General features: G+C 37.9%; 3 protein-coding genes across 3 annotated transcripts; 2 read left to right on the plus strand and 1 right to left on the minus strand.

The window, feature by feature from the left end:
• Positions 1-206: 206 nt before the first annotated feature.
• On the plus strand, positions 207-2,064 carry LOC137953053 (proteasome subunit alpha type-4). The gene is made up of 2 exons (XM_068800242.1): positions 207-351; positions 1,082-2,064. The coding sequence occupies exon 2, from the start codon at positions 1,094-1,096 to the stop codon at positions 1,844-1,846; it is 753 nt and encodes a 250-aa protein (XP_068656343.1). The 5' UTR covers positions 207-351; positions 1,082-1,093; the 3' UTR covers positions 1,847-2,064.
• Positions 2,065-2,368: 304 nt separating this feature from the next.
• LOC137953042 (DNA polymerase eta-like) lies at positions 2,369-5,162 on the minus strand. Its single transcript, XM_068800229.1, has 5 exons — positions 4,854-5,162; positions 4,227-4,353; positions 3,951-4,064; positions 3,666-3,849; positions 2,369-3,283 (listed from the first exon to the last, which is right to left on the minus strand). Exons 1-5 carry the CDS (start codon positions 5,009-5,011, stop codon positions 3,237-3,239), a joined length of 630 nt encoding a protein of 209 aa, XP_068656330.1. The 5' UTR covers positions 5,012-5,162; the 3' UTR covers positions 2,369-3,236.
• A 3,338-nt stretch (positions 5,163-8,500) lies between these two features.
• On the plus strand, positions 8,501-15,109 carry LOC137953040 (uncharacterized). Its single transcript, XM_068800228.1, has 8 exons — positions 8,501-8,835; positions 9,634-9,851; positions 10,971-11,089; positions 11,750-11,831; positions 13,732-13,791; positions 14,027-14,134; positions 14,535-14,580; positions 14,675-15,109. The coding sequence occupies exons 2-8, from the start codon at positions 9,669-9,671 to the stop codon at positions 14,854-14,856; spliced, it is 780 nt and encodes a 259-aa protein (XP_068656329.1). The 5' UTR covers positions 8,501-8,835; positions 9,634-9,668; the 3' UTR covers positions 14,857-15,109.
• The last annotated feature ends 681 nt before the right edge of the window (positions 15,110-15,790 follow it).

A 15,790-nucleotide genomic window follows, 5' to 3' on the forward strand; every position in this document is an offset into this window, starting at 1 on the left:
CAAATTAATTTTATAAAATGAGAATATTTAGTTTTGGAAATAAATAAACTAAAAAGTAAGGGAGAAGACAGGAGTATAATATAATTATCATATTTTAAAAAGGTAATTGTAATTAAAGAAACTCTGTAGATAAGAACGTTATTTCAGAATGTTTAGGGGGGTTAGTGTAAATAACGTACTTCTCCTTCTTCTGCCGCAAGGAAAAGCTCGTCCGGTTTTCCCTAAAAACCAGTCGAACTATTCAGATTGGAGGCATTCTCAGAGATCGAACTTTGAGATAGGAAGACTCTTTGGATTGGTAAATCCATCCAGTACCATTTCTCTCCCATTAGGAAGATTTACTCTTGCAAGGTATTATTCATCTTGATCCATTTGTTCTGTTTTTTAGGTACGTGTCTATTAATCCTCTATCCTTGCAGCAAATCTGTTTTCTTGTTTTAAATCTTGACTTAAGAGCCTATGATGCTTGAAGATCATGAACTATAGAGTAGTATGTAATTGAAATTGAACGATTTCGGTCGAAAAGAAATGAAAATAGGCAATACTTGATATTTCCTTTTTCGTTGTCTTTGGCTGTTGTTGTAGGTGCTATTCGATGCCATATGTACGAATTTATCTGACGGTTAACTCTGCTATCATTATACTAAGTTAAAACGTATTCTAGCCATGACATCCTGAAGTTTCTCATGTTAAATGCTGTAGTGTTGACCTAATTTTTAAGGAACCATCAGTGACTGCGATGAGAGGGTTCCTCGATGAAGAACACCGTTTTTTGGGAAACCAGACGCTAGAATTTATACTGGCAGATGAAACATCCAAATCGTGTTTTATCTGTTGCAGCAGTATAGAATTTTATTAGTGGGATAACATGCTTCAAAGCGCTGGTGCGAATCCATGGAATGCTACAAAAAAAACATCTGACTAGGATCTGAATGTTATTGTGATTTCTTAGTTTTTTGTTCGAGTGAAGTGATTTACATAGTTAGAAATCTGAGCTAGATCTCTAGTCTCAGCTTAATATATAAGCCACCAACAATTGTTCATCATTGCAGTGAGTTGTGATTTGCTTTTCGTTTTCCAGTAATCTTCAAAGATGTCACGAAGATATGATAGCCGAACCACAATATTCTCCCCTGAGGGCCGTCTCTACCAAGTTGAATATGCAATGGAAGCCATTGGCAATGCGGGAACTGCCATTGGTGTGTTAGCAAAGGATGGAGTTGTGCTAGTTGGCGAGAAAAAGGTAACCTCCAAACTCCTCCAGGCCTCCAAGTCTACTGAAAAAATGTACAAGATTGATGACCATCTGGCATGTGCTGTTGCTGGAATCATGTCTGATGCCAACATATTGATAAATACTGCTCGTGTTCAAGCCCAAAGATATACATTTTCGTACCAAGAACCCATGCCAGTGGAACAGTTGGTTCAAGCTCTCTGTGACACCAAACAAGGTTATACCCAGTTTGGTGGCCTCCGCCCTTTTGGTGTCTCGTTTTTATTTGCAGGTTGGGACAAAAATTTTGGGTTTCAGCTTTATATGAGTGATCCAAGTGGGAACTATGGTGGGTGGAAAGCTGCAGCAATTGGCGCAAATAACCAGGCTGCACAATCTATGCTTAAGCAGGATTATAAGGACGATATCACAAGGGAAGAGGCAGTTGAGCTAGCATTGAAGGTTTTAAGTAAGACCATGGACAGTACAAGCCTGACTTCCGAGAAGCTTGAATTAGCTGAGGTTTTCTTGCCTCCTTCTGGCAAGGTGAAGTACCAGGTTTGCTCGCCTGACGCACTTGGTAAGTTGTTGGTGAAGGCTGGAGTTACTCAACCTGTTGAAGAGGCTTCTTGACTTTGGACTGCTTCACACTTAGTTTGATGCATCTTTCATTTCAGTTTTTGTTGGATATTTTGTTGTATGTTTTAATTGATCAGTTATCTGGGAATTACAGACCCGTACTCACAACTTTTTGAAGAAATAGCTGCAATAGTGGGAGTATTCTGTTTAATATGATACATCAGAGACCAACGGTGAGCCAGATAGATCTGGCGTCTTTTACCTCGCATCAAGTTTTACCCAATGATTCATGGTATTTACCACTTGTTACCTTTTAACTCTTGTAGTTTGGACCTTGAAACTGCAACTATTTTCTGTGGCCATGAGCTGCACTTGACTGTAAATGGTGGCTGAGACTAAGTATGAGAGTATAGGTCAAGCAGAATGAAATCAATTAAGAGATCCAATGGCTACAACAGTTAAAACATCATTCAGTGCTATGCCGAGTAGATTTTTTCACAGGCGTATGGCATCAAATGGCTCCCATCCGTTGCTATTCGTTGCCGTTAAACACTTTGAAAGTTGCTCTTTCAGATTGCATGTCGCCTAAATGGTTTCATTAATAATTTGATCTGCGAATATGATACAATTGTTCCATACCTAAAAATGGAATGCATAAACAAGAATTACGGACTATTTTTTCTTCTAGCAAGCTCCCTTAGGTTAGTGTTTTCTTCAGGAGCAGGTCGATTTGTTTGCTCAACTAGTCTTGGCCCAAATGGCTCTCTCTGCCTGAGGGTGATAGCGGAAGAGTTGCCTCTTTTACCTGGTCAGATTGCTGCATAGATGAAGAACTAGAAGGATTGCCCTTTTAGAAAAGAATCTCAGGATAGAAAAAGGTCGATTTGTTTGTTCAACTTGATCTTGGCCTAAATGGCTCTCACTGCTTGACGGTGGTAGTGGAAGAGTTGCCTCTGTGAACTGGTCAGATTCTTGCTTTGACAAAGAACTAGAAGGATTGCCACCTTGAAAGAATCTCAGAACAGAAGGTCGGTTTGTTTGCTCAACTTGATGTTGGCCCAAATAGCTCTCAATGCCCGAGGGTGATAGCGGAAGAGTTGCCTCCATGAATTGACCAGATTCCTGCTTTGATGAAGAACTAGAAGAATTGCCCCATTGAAAGAATTTCAAAATAGAAGATGATCGGTTTGTTGGCTCAGCTTGATGTTGGCTCAAATGGTTCTCATAGCCTCGGGGTGATAGTGGAAGAGTTGCCTCTGTCAACAGGTCAGATTCTTGCTTTGATGAAGAACTAGACGGATTGCCCCTCTGAAAGAATCTCGGAATAGAAGACAGTAGATTTGTTTGCTCAGCTTGACCTTGGCCCAAATGACTCTCACTGCCTGAGGGTGATAGTGAAACAGTTGCCTCTGTGAACTGGTTAGATTCCTGCTTTGGTGAAGAACTATAGGGATTGCCACTTTGAATGAATCTCAGGATAGAAGACTTTCCCTGCCATATTCATGGGAGATTAAGAACATATGCAACCCATAATATTCATGGGAAATTAACATAAAAAAAAGTCGGTCATAAGTTGAAAGAAACAGCTAGAAAGGTTTCCTTGTTTTTTACTACAAAAATAATGCTCAGATCATGTTAACCTGTCCACGAGATGGGGAGGTCCCTATTGACATCACAATAACTTTGTCCCAAGTAAAACAAGAAACAGCCAAAGACAAGATTGATTTTTTTCTAAAGAAACAATCCAGAGACCATCTGACAACTAGCTTGCTCCTAAACCTTAATTATCTCACGCAATTGATAAAGAATATCATTACATGATAAAAACAGATGTGGAGTTGCTACTCACAGCAGGTGTAACATTATATTTTACTTGCTGAAACAGAAAGACCTGTAATACCCCATGAACTGCTCCGACTTTCTTGTGTTTCAAATTGGCTTCCAACACGTAGCCCAGATTCAAAGAGTTTCAAACCATCTTCTTTAAGCTTTTCAGTTCCATAACTTAATGGGCATGACTTAAAGGGGAACTTCTTGACTGATTCTGAGTCATTAGACTGTATGTTGATTCAAAATCAATGTGTTAGTCAATGATTGTTACCAAACCAAGGAAACTAAACATACTAATAATAACAGTGATAATAATGACAAGTTTTACCTTAAAAGCTCTGGCGTGAAGGGCTAATGTATGTGCAACCCATTTATTTTCTCCTAAGTCAATCTGGATCCTTTCACTTAGTTCCTCACAGAGTTCATTAAACCAGTGTTGAACCTAAATAAAGGCAACAAAAAAGGAAAAACAAGAATTATACCTCAATGATTGAAAAAAAAATTCCAACTGCTGATTAATGCAGTTAAGAGGAGCAGACACAAATCACAGCCATATCTCTACCCAAGGCAAATGGTACGCATTTGCAAGGGAGGAAGATCATACTGAAGCAATTGTCTTCAATGCTTGTGGACCTGGAAATGTCTTCCTAGAACCATGGCTTTTAGGAAGTAGACGGTCTATAACTCCTCCATTGATGTCCCTTGAGATATTCCACAGCCATGAGCTGAAGCTGATCCAAAGAAGATAAGGAGAATATCACCATTAATATCAAATATCAGGTATTAGGTTGGCACTTATCTTGCTTTATACTTTTCTCTTGTTTCTTTACTGTTTCACAGAGAAAAGCAATAAACATGAAATATGATTTTGCATTTGATTTAAATTTTTTTTAGCTATAGTAAATATGTAATTATTAATTTATTCAAAGAAAGAAAGATAGTGAAATAAGTTCAACAATCCAGACAGACTAATGTGCACAGTGAAACTGGCTCTGTAAGTGAAAATTGATGAACAAGGCTTGCAGTGACACGAAAAAAAAAAACAAAGATGGAGGCAAACCAACCACTGAGTTGAGAAAGAAAATGCATGCTTGAGAATTTTTAATCACAAAAGATAAGATTTTTCATAACAAAAGCAAAGAAAAAACAACAAAAAGTAATGTCACAGAAATGGTTTTCTATGTAAGGCATCAGTTAGGTAATATAATAAAGAGCTTTTTAGATGCCATACCCTGTATTCATGCCATATCTTTCTTTTAGTTTTTCTTCAGAAAAATGCAAAAGGTCTCCAACAGTGTTCACTCCAAGATCTGTTTGAAAGGAGCCCCAAGCTTTCCCCCAAGTTGTTTCCTGCACATTTATTTCCTCTTCAGGAAAAAGTACAGTCATGGAATTTGAAAAAATTAAACAAAATTGGTGACATGTATTACAAAGAAAATTAAGGGAGCTTCTTTTGAGAAAAACAACAGCAAGAATTTTATCAAGGGGAGAAGATACAAAAGGGCCCCCTGGGGAAGTACGAATAAAGAAAGCAAAGGAAAAATACATATGAAAAACAACTGAATATATAAAATAAAAAAGTACAAAGAAAGGAAAGAGTGTGCAACTGGGTAGGAACTCCAAATAGCAAGGTGTTGTCAAGGAGCCCAATTTCTCGCAAGTGCATCAGCCAACTGATTGGCTTCTTAGGGAGTATGACTCCAGGAAATGTCAAGCAGCAAGGCTAAGTCATGGATTTCATCAAAGCTTAGATCTTTTTAATCGGCAAGGAAGCAAGCAGGTCTTTTACACAAGACACTGGCACAACAGCTTGCTGTGCTGGTTTATGCATTGCACTTGCAAGTTTTGCTAGAATCTGTTGACAGTGTGGAAAAAAGAGTTGCTCATTTAGTATTAGTCCAAAAGCAATAAAGAAAAATCAGAAGGCACTTTGTTCTTTCCTCAAGGAATTTTATTCTGTCGACCTTATAATGAGCTATTCCAGCAGAACATGTTAACTGAGTCTCCCTTAATATGTCCATTCCGAGCTGTGCCACACAATAATGGCCCCACAAGCTAGCAGCTTATCTTGATGATCAGCATCATCCCTACAAAACCAGTCCCTAACAAAAAATTTCTTTGCACTGTCTTCCTGCAGAGAATATGAAATTCAAGTGTGGATTGAGAGCTAAACATGTCATAATCTACAAAGGAATTTTTAAATTTTGAAGCAGTAAAATGACAGTTAGCAAGAATTGAAGTTTCTTCCGAAGTTAAAACTCTTACTGTGAGATATATTCAAGCAGTTATAACAAGAATAAACCCTTAAACATGCGACAAGTGAATCCCATCATTAATTTTCTAGATTTACTTGCATAAAGATTGCAGATGGTCCCTTACAGGGTTGATCCCTAAAACATGTGATTTGAGGGCCTCTTCATGAATTTCTTTAAATGTTTCTGGGGGAGTTTCAGAAAGCATAGATTCTGCCGCATCAGTAAGATCATGATAAATTCATCTATTGATGCTTAATCACACTTTCCCTTCCTTGAAAGCATGGACTACCTTCAAGATTAAAATCCATCACAAAAATGCAAATAGAAATAACTTGCATCATTATACACCAAGAATATAATTTCATTACTAACCTCTGAACCTGCATGTCGGTATAAACTCAAGTCAACTTTACCATGGGCGACTGGAACCTGGATCAACTGGATATTAGGACATGCTTCCTTGGCCTCATCTCCTCTCAATGAACTGAAAAATGAGACCAAATTTATTAAAAACCTCATAAATTTTGAATACAAAGACCATAGGTCACTGCAAAATATTCTTTACTCCCGCTTCACTCCATGTTTACGAGCTTCATAGCTAACAGCAATCAGGCCACCACCTTTCCAGTAATTATACTGTACAACGGCAGTTGGTAGACCCCTTAATGCTGGTTGTGTCCTTTTCTCCACTACAAGAACCAAAAATTGAAGGCTTTCCAGAGATCAGTTCAAATTGGCTTGACCAGATAGCCATTACAAGCTCAGTCGGGTTGCATGAGTACGTGTGCAAATATATGAAGATGATGCTCATAAATAAAGCCTGATAGCCATCAGCTTTCTTATAATACGAAAACTGGAGATACTTCTCCATTGTATGAAAGCAACCCAAACGAAAATTTTATGGGCCCATTCAAGGGTTGGGTCCCATACACTTGTTTGGAATGCTTTTGCACTGTATTGTTATACTACATATTTATGATATAGTGGAAATTATAACTTTGAACACAATCTGCTTGTTACATGAGGTAGATATGTTATACGTTGAACAGAAATTATTAACTTATATAATCAATTACCTAATATTTCATAACCCCATGAAACTTTGTAGCTAGGCTACAATTTAAGAGCCAGACACTTGAAAAGGTGACATCAGATGCAATCTCTATACCACGTTTTCAGAACAAAAGTGAACCTTTTTTTCTCAAAATTCTTACTTAAGATCTATAATTTCCAGTTTGTCAAGGCTTATTCAGTGGTAGTAATACATAGACAGCTAATAAACAAGAACATCATACTCATTAATCATGTGTGGTATTTCTAAATCATAGGGACCTCCACATTAGTTGTAAAAATGTACGAGTCCATAGCTATCTTGATGCTTTTAACAAATTTAAATGGTAAGCTCAGGGAATCGGCACTAGTTTAGAAAAAAATTGTAAAGAAAGGAACTGAGTACAAGATAGAAAAAGGTAAGTGGTATCTATGCTACCAGTGCTTTGTGGTGAGCAAACATCTACCACTATCTTCAATGGGAAAATATACTTCTAGCAATGAGATTCATTTTGGTTGCCATTTCCTGACACCCAAAGCAATAACATAGAGCTCAGTGCATTTACTAAATACCAGGACTACTGTGTGGGATGGCCAATGCTTCATGGATCAATTAAAGCTATACAAACGGCCTCGCAACATGAGCAGTTTCCTTCACTCTGCCCTCAAGATTTGGTTAAAAAGATGATGGTGAAGCAGCATAAACAACTTATAATTTCTCAAAACCGCAGATTGTGAACTAAACATGTGCAGAAACACTTGTAAGGTAAGTTCCTGAAAGGCAATCCAGATGAATTAAACCAAATGTCAAAACATCAAATGGAGCTTGACTTCTGAAAAGGTGCTACGAACTCCATCTAAATAAAGTTTCTGCTCACGACAAGCAGATCGAGTTAGGCATAAAGTAAAGATAACCCACTATACGTGCAAACAGAAAAGTGGTTCACTGTCTATCCATAGGAAGTAACTAATTGAACCAACAAGTGACAAATTTGACCAGTAAAATGAAATGGAAATAGTGGGTATCTGTCGAAATTCAAAATAGCCCAAAATTATACACTCTGCAATGAAGTAATTAGACTAACATAATATTCTGTAGTAATGGAATTGACGCCAGCATAGACAACTAGATGAAAGAAAATACAATTTCATTCCAGGCTAAGAGCTCATAGACGACCACGAAGCCAACTTGAGAAAAACTGATCTTTTAAGAAAGATACGGCGCTCAGAACAATTATTAGGAAAATCATGGTACAACAGTGATGATGGAGATCACGAATCATGACCTTGAACATAGAAGCAGTCCATGTCGACGTGAGCAATAACGCGAGCTTCATTGGGCTCGGGTCGAACGACGGGCATTTCTTTCTTTCTGCACACTACACTCAGCTTTTTCGCTCCAAAAGAGATGCAAAGCCAAGACCGCTACAATTTTTTTTCAGATGAAAATGCCAAAGTGCACTCGCTGGAACAGGTAAATTTTTTTTACCTGTGACATGGCTTCCTACGTGGAATGCAGTGAACTAGGCCACGTCAGTAATTAAAAACCCTTGTCTTTGCACCCTTTGTTTTTTCGGAGCTGGCCGTTGTTTGGCGAGTCTCTTTCTTTGCGAGTTGATAGAGTCATGGAGGAAAGGCAAAGCAGAATTGCAGGAACAAACGCCATCGGATTTTTCCATCTTTCACAGCCTTGAAGAGATTCACAGCCAGGATTCCATTGTCAAAGAATCAGGATAGGTCGCTGGCTTTCTGAAGTACCCAAGAATTAAAGCTAGCTCATCGTTATTTTTTCCAATTGCTAGCGAAGGTGTCTGATAAAGCTTGAGGGCAAAGGTTGAAGACAAAGATTTTCAGCACTCTGGTCTATTAAAAAAATCACACGACCCTCTACTTCCCGCTAGCTTACAGGTACTTTCCTTCCCTTCAGTCATTCTTTCTCTTCTAGAACTTGTCCTCCGCTGAATCTGGTCTCGTTATTCTTAAAGTTTTAATACTGATCTGAATGTTTTTTGGTAGGTTATTATTTGTGCCATTCCTTGAGATTACAGTAATGGGAATGGGATAATTGGCACTTGCTATTACTACTGACTGGAGTAAACTTGTTTCTTTGTTAGAGAGATTCTTTGCTGCCTTTGCATGGTCTTTGGCAAAACTCTGTCATCTCTTATTCTTGAATTTATTTTTTTATTTTTTGGTGCCCCTTTCTACCCTTTGTTATTGTTTTATCATCTACAGAACATTGTCACTACAGGTCTAAAAAAAATCGAAATAATTGTTGCCTGGTCACCTCTCTTTAGTATTTAAGTGCTGACGCAGAGTCAAAAAGTATACAGTTATAGAGGTAAAGGTCAGGCAACATTATGAGGGATCTCTATTTGCATTGTTGTCTGAATGTCATGAACCTTGTCCTTCAGAAATCTTGCACCCTGTCGGAACCTTTCCTGGTGCTATACTCCAAAGAAGATGACTTTCACGAGCTTCTCAACCTAAAAGGGGAGGGGCCAGGGTGAAATTTTCCAATGAAACTCTGAATCTCTAGCAATGTGGTTAAAAATTTGTCTATGAAAGTTGAAAGACCAGAGGGTCAGTTGTACTCCTTGTTTGAGCTGCAAAACAGGATGCTTAGCTTGTTTGCTCTGGTTGGTTTATGAATAATCAACATGCTGATCATCATCCTTTTCTTTTTCTATTTTGTTTAATGACCAGGGCTAGCAATTGCTTCTGCTCATTTACTGGACAAAATGTTGAGATTTTCACTGTCAAAAGCTACTCCAAAACTGGGTTGTTTCTTGAAGAGAGGAATACATAGCAGAAACAAAAAAGCAATGGAGTTTGTTGCAAAAGGGTGGAGTGCACTACATGAAGTTGATAGAGTTGTTGATTACACTGAGTCTAAGGATCCTCGTCTTTTCCCTCTTTACAGGGTGGGGGTCCTCTTTTCCTTGTTTCATTGCTTCATTTTTCATCGTGTTTTTTTGGCTAATGGTGCTTTTATATTGACTTTTACAGTCTCTTTATGTTAAATTACCCAATATTTTTTCTGTTCTTCCCAGAAAGATGTCATCGGCATTTGCTTAATATTGTGACCATGTACATACAAGCATGTTGATGTAGATGATTTAGAAACTGGACTCCATTGGTGCTGCAATTTAGTCACATAATGAGCCTCTGGTAAATGAGGGCACGCGTGCTGCAAAATCATAGCTCAGTTGGGGGTGTCAAAAAACAAAAAACATTTAAAAAAAAAAACATTTCATTTGATTCTTCAGCAGCTCAATCTGGTGAAAGATTTTGAAATAATTCCAGGTGCCATCATAAGTGAGAATTGGACAACAAATTCAAGTGGCGCGCACCAACCAGGTACTGTGGCAACCTGGCTCTCACCCCACTGGCCACTTTAACTATTATTGTCCATCAGTTGAGAGTTGAAACTAACTTGACCACAGCAGAAGTTCAGGCTTTGCTTCATGGTCAGATCGTTTACCGGAGGTTTTTCTCTAATCTGGTGATTATAGAAGGTGATTCAAAGACTGATTTCTTAGGAGAATGGAGATCAACTTCAAATGGAGATTTGATCAGCAGATTGTCCAAATTGAGGATCTAATTGTCCCTTCATAAATTTTTTAGAGTATCTGCTACATTTGGCAAACACAATGATCAATATGCTAGAATGGGTCATTTACAGTCTAATATTGTTGTTATCTTAGCAGAATCGTAATCTGTTCTCTTTGATGTTTGTTAGCTGGTGACTCACTAGCATTGTTTCTTGTGTTTGGTCACTTTTATACCAAAACTCGGATGTATACTCAATGTTTTAGCTGCTAATACACATGTGCTTGGTCAATTCAAGGGATGATACCGTTGCACGAAAAAAGTGAAAGAGAAAGGAAAAAATGATGATTCTGAGATGCTTCTTTCTCTCTGTCCCTCTCTCTGGATATTGTCAATAATGTATTTTGAATTATTTCATTATTGTCCTTTAATGGGTTCAGCAGTGAGATGATGACATTTGATTTGTGTCATTTTCCTTCCTCTCAAGCTAGACAGCAAAGGAGAACTTTGAATTGGCCTTGGAGGTTGACAATTCAAATACACATGCAAGATACTGGTTATCCAGGCTGCATTTCAAATATCCTGGCTGTCCTGGAGCTTGTAAGGCCATGTGAGTAACAATCTCTCCTTTGTATTATCAGTGCATTTTGCTATCTCTCTTTGCTAATTGCAGGACATTTTGACCTTCCCAAATGTTAATCTTGATGGTAAAATTACTTCCTTATTTTCTTTAAAACTTTTCCAATATCTTCTTGTAGATCAGTCTTCCACTTACTTTGTTCTTTGTCCTGAATTCTGCTATTTATTATTAAAGTATCATGTGATTGCTGCCCTTGGACTTTCCAATATCATCAAGTATATGTGAGTTTCAAATTTCTGTCTGAATCATCTTCAATGTGCTTTTTTACCTTTTTGCATCTTGCCCTAAACCCTTTTGTGATACTTTAAGATACACTTAAGGAAAAAGCTGTTGTCAAGTGTAACCTTAATGTAACATTAAGATTAATTGGATATTATTGAAGAAACATCACTGCCAAACGAATGAATGCAAGAAAAGGAAGAAATTTAGTTTCCTTGTTGTCAGTTATGTAAAGGTTTAATTTCCTCTTCTCAAAAAAAAGTTATGTAAAGGTTAACTTACAACAGAAAACAGTTATTCTTGCCTTTCAGTGGGTTACTCTCTTTTTACTGTAATAGGTAGTGTTTCTAATATTGTATGTTACTCATTTTTACTTGTATTTGATTTTGTTCTTTTGTTTCTTTATCACAGTGGAGCTGCTTTATTAGTGGAAGCTGCAGACATGGGTGATGCAGATGCACAATATGAACTTGGTTGTCGGCTACGTGTAGAGGTTACACTCTCAGAACCTGCTAGCTTTTGGTTGTTCCCATGCTTTATTTTCTCTGTCAAATGACCTTCTGATAATTATTTTGTTCAAGGTTTTCTCAAAATTTGTAGTAAAATAAAAATGTTGTCAGCTTATCATTCTATTTCTTCCTTCTCAATCTATCTTTTTTTGAGAAAATTGTGATTTCATTAAGCCCGAGGCGAGAACTATGAAGAGTAAGGGTCGCTAACAATGAGGGATTGGAGGGAGGAGACCTTTTCCTTAGCAAGAGAGTTCGCCAAACAATTGGCAGCTCTATGAACATGGCTCCAAGAACAAACAAAAGAGGAGGCAAGCTCCATAATCTCATAAAACAAAACCAGTGACGCCAGGGAAGGGTCTTGTTTCGCCGGGCACCATTTGATCATGCTGCTTGAATCACCTTCAACATGGAGAGGGCCCTGCTGGATACCATAAGACTGTGGCAAAGTGACTGAAGCTCAGCTGTGGTGGAATCAATCACCGCAAAAGGGCCAGCAAAGGTGGCCAAGATGGTTCTAGAGGAGTTTCAGAAAACATCATCAATACCAGAAGGACCGGGGTTACCGAGAGAGGAACCATCAAAGTTTAACTTTAAATGGGAGGATGAAAGTGGGAGAGACACGAGATTTGAAACCAGAAACTTCTTCGGTAATCAACTCCGAATTCCTCAAAGCAAGAGAGGGAGCCAATCCAAGAAATCACCTGTGAGAAGGCTCTCTCGACAACACTCTTCTGAGAAGAGGAGGTACTCTGGAAGACTCTCCAGTTTCTTTTAATTCAAACAATCCAAGGGACAATAACAAGGCAAGCTTGAGGCGTGATCTGACAAGAAACGGGCATTTGCCTTCTTTGAAACACTTAAATTTTTTGCATTTTTCAGTTGCTATAAGATTGGCCCAAAATAAAAGGAAAATCTGCCTCCCAGATGAATCTTTGGCACAAATTACTAGATTGTTTTCTCTTGTTTTTAATTTCACTGACAGTTGACTGGTTCCATAGAGTAAAGATCTCAGTGTTTTGAAGTGGACTAATATTTATGTATTAAAGAAAATTGATAAAAAAAAAAAATCAAAGGAAAAAGGTTGGCAGTTTGGTAGCCTTTGTTTTTATGCATTTGGGTTTAACATCAATATAGAGCTAATTTAGACAGTGATTTAGAAGAAGATTTTAGAAAAATAATGATTTTAAATTCTCTTGTTTAAGCTATTTGTTTACAATAGTTTATTTTTTACCTTCACATATAAAAGAACTAGACAAGTAAAAGTTTTCACTCTGTTGTTGTCTTCTCTTATAATGAGTCAGTTAGAAAGTTCAATTCTCTATTTGAAATGTTAAAATTATTGACTTTCTTCAGAAATTACTGTATCAGGCTGACACATAGTTTCAATGATTTATGAATTTCTTGGCCTCTTTAAGTGAAGCACTCAACCCACTGTACAGTTTGCAGTGCAGAAATCCATACAGTTATGGAATCCATTTTTTGGGAGCATACATTTATAGACTCCAGGGAGAGATTTAGGCCTTCCTTAAGATATTAATGCCATTGGATTTCCTCATTTTAGCTCCCTTATAGGCTTTGCCAAATTTTCTTTGAAATTATATTCACTGTTGTGTAATTGAACTCTGCCTCACCTTCCCATTTGAGCTACTGGTTCTCTGAGTCGTGCACTTCAGTAGTGTCTTCTTTGCTTCATCTCTTCTTTGTATCTAGCATGATGTCTAAGGAAACCTGTTGATTAAAGTAAGTGTCATTGCAGTCAAAAGCAAAACAGTTGTGACACTCAAAATTATGTTTTACTTAGTAATACGGATGATTTGCAGTTTTTTACTTTGTACTAGGTGCTCTTACCGTTCACAATGTTCTTTTAATGCTTTTGAACAGAATGAAAACATTCAAACAGATCAACAAGCATTCTATTATTTGGAGAAGGCAGTTGACCAGGTACCTGTCTTGCTCATGCTTCAGAATGTCTGTATCCTACATTAATATGATGTCAAGAATTTCTAGTTGCTTAGAGTTAGTTTTCATAACAGCAGCTGGGACCCACTAACTTTATGTCCAAAAGAAAGCAATCTAAAAAATGTCCAATCAGAAAGATTGTAGCTCAACTAGTTTCTGAAATGCCTGGTTCTCAGACATCTGAATTATATGCTGATTCTTTCTTTTTGTATTGTAGATGCATCCAGGTGCTTTATATCTTCTTGGTGCTGTTTATTTGACTGGGGATTGTGTGAGGAAAGATATTGATTCAGCAATGTGGTGTTTCCAAAGAGCAGCTCAGAAGGTATTGAAAGTGTTCTACTCTAGGATTTGGTAGTGTTACATTTTTTATTTTTTTTATTGTCTGTTTGTCTCTATTACATTGGATTATACTAGGTTACCATGTATACCTAGTGAAGCTCAACTCAAGACCTCAATCAAGCAAACTTGCACTGAGAGCACTGAGGCTCTGATAAAGTCTTGCTTGGTAGTGTTACAGAGATGGAGGAAGAGAACTGATAGTAACTCTAGTTTGGCATCTTACACTGATTTTGACCTTTTGATATGGCGATTGATTCTACTAGACTAGCTTTCCCCCTTACAGATAGGAATAAGATGTTCTGAATGAGAGTGGAATCTGTCTACTTTGATGAGCTATGACATTCTTCCTCAGATATTTCACCTATGCTTTTGCTTTCGTGCAGGGTCATGCTGCCGCCGCCATTGCATATGGATCTCTCATTCTGAAAGGTAAGCACTTAAAATGTCTACCACCTGTTACAACTCCTGGACAGTACTCTCTCTCTCACTTCTTCGTTTTGTACCTGTGTTATGTCTATTCTAGGTGCCACTGTCCCCAAAACCCAGACTAAATTTGGGGATAAGATATTGGATAGGGCGCCTAAGGACCGAAAGGATTTGGCAAGAGAAGCTTTCAGAAAGGCAGCAAAGGAAGGATGTGATCTTGGACTGAAGTGGGTAAAGGCCCTGAATGATGAGCAGCTCCAGCTAACCCCGCCCCTTTAAATCACTGAGCGCCATCAGCATCCTTTTTGTTGTTGCAGAACTGCAGTTTTCAATGCTTTATTAGCATGAAGGGCGTTTCAATAGAACCAGTTCTTCAAGGCCTCATGAAACATATAGATTGTTCATTAAAGTGTTTAAGGGGGAATAGAACCTTCAATGGAAACGGTATGTCTGTTATAAATCAGATTTACATTAAAGTGTTTAAACTCATAATCTAAGTTTTTTCTCTTTATCAAAAGCTTTTGGATTGCTTATTGGAGTTCTTTTTGGTCCGATTGAGAGTAAAAGCTATCTCGATTCAACTAGGTGATTTTGTCATTCTTTCTTTACAAGCTTCTTTTTTTAAAGTTTATTTTACAAACAAATTAACATGGTATCAGACATGGAGGTCTTATTTGGATGGTGTAAGGAAGATAATCGCAGATCTTCATATTCTAGTCTGATTCTAGTCTGGGTTTACTGGTAGTTGCAGAAAGGCGGCTCAGTACGACTTTGGAGTCAAAGTAGTCTTTCTAGATTGGACTATCGGAGTTCCGAATGAGCGCTTTCGCCGTCTTTCTGGACGTCTTTATTGCACGTATTCTCCGTCCCCACGCATGCAGTAGAATCAACGTTGAGCAGAGCCCCTGTCTTGTTCTCTTCCCTCTTCTTTCCATGACAGAAGAAAACAAAAAGTAAGCAGCTGCATGCACGTATTTGAACAGGAAGAAGATGAGTTGCTTCGATGACAGAACGATCAGCAAATACAAATGGGTTCGTCGTTTTCGAATAATTAGGACATGCTTCGCTCTAAATTATAGAGGAAAGTTCTCAGAAATTGTTTTTCAGGTATAGTTTCAGAAGTAGGTTTCTGGGTCACTGGTAAATTCTAGTTCATGACTGCGTTAGCCAAAGCAATGCAGGTGAATTGGTTTTTCAAAAAATCGATTAACCA

Source organism: Aristolochia californica, unplaced genomic scaffold (assembly GCF_029961685.1).
Source record: "Aristolochia californica isolate CCGP_79_NKW_82.1479 unplaced genomic scaffold, dmAriCali1.0.hap1 SCAF_16, whole genome shotgun sequence".
NCBI classification, from domain to species: domain Eukaryota; kingdom Viridiplantae; phylum Streptophyta; class Magnoliopsida; order Piperales; family Aristolochiaceae; genus Aristolochia; species Aristolochia californica.

What these genes read in the sequence shown, in the direction of transcription:
- LOC137953053 (XM_068800242.1), top strand. Translation starts at nt 1,094, where the DNA reads ATGTCACGAAGATATGATAGCCGAACCACAATATTCTCCCCTGAGGGC.
- LOC137953042 (XM_068800229.1), bottom strand. Translation starts at nt 5,011, where the DNA reads ATGACTGTACTTTTTCCTGAAGAGGAAATAAATGTGCAGGAAACAACT. An exon ending in AGATATGGCATGAATACAGG is followed by an intron (nt 4,354 to 4,853) that starts GTATGGCATCTA and finishes TCTTTGGATCAG; the next exon opens with CTTCAGCTCATGGCTGTGGA. An exon ending in TTCACGCCAGAGCTTTTAAG is followed by an intron (nt 3,850 to 3,950) that starts GTAAAACTTGTC and finishes ATCAACATACAG; the next exon opens with TCTAATGACTCAGAATCAGT.
- LOC137953040 (XM_068800228.1), top strand. Translation starts at nt 9,669, where the DNA reads ATGTTGAGATTTTCACTGTCAAAAGCTACTCCAAAACTGGGTTGTTTC. An exon ending in GTCTTTTCCCTCTTTACAGG is followed by an intron (nt 9,852 to 10,970) that starts GTGGGGGTCCTC and finishes CTCTCAAGCTAG; the next exon opens with ACAGCAAAGGAGAACTTTGA. An exon ending in GTTGTCGGCTACGTGTAGAG is followed by an intron (nt 11,832 to 13,731) that starts GTTACACTCTCA and finishes GCTTTTGAACAG; the next exon opens with AATGAAAACATTCAAACAGA.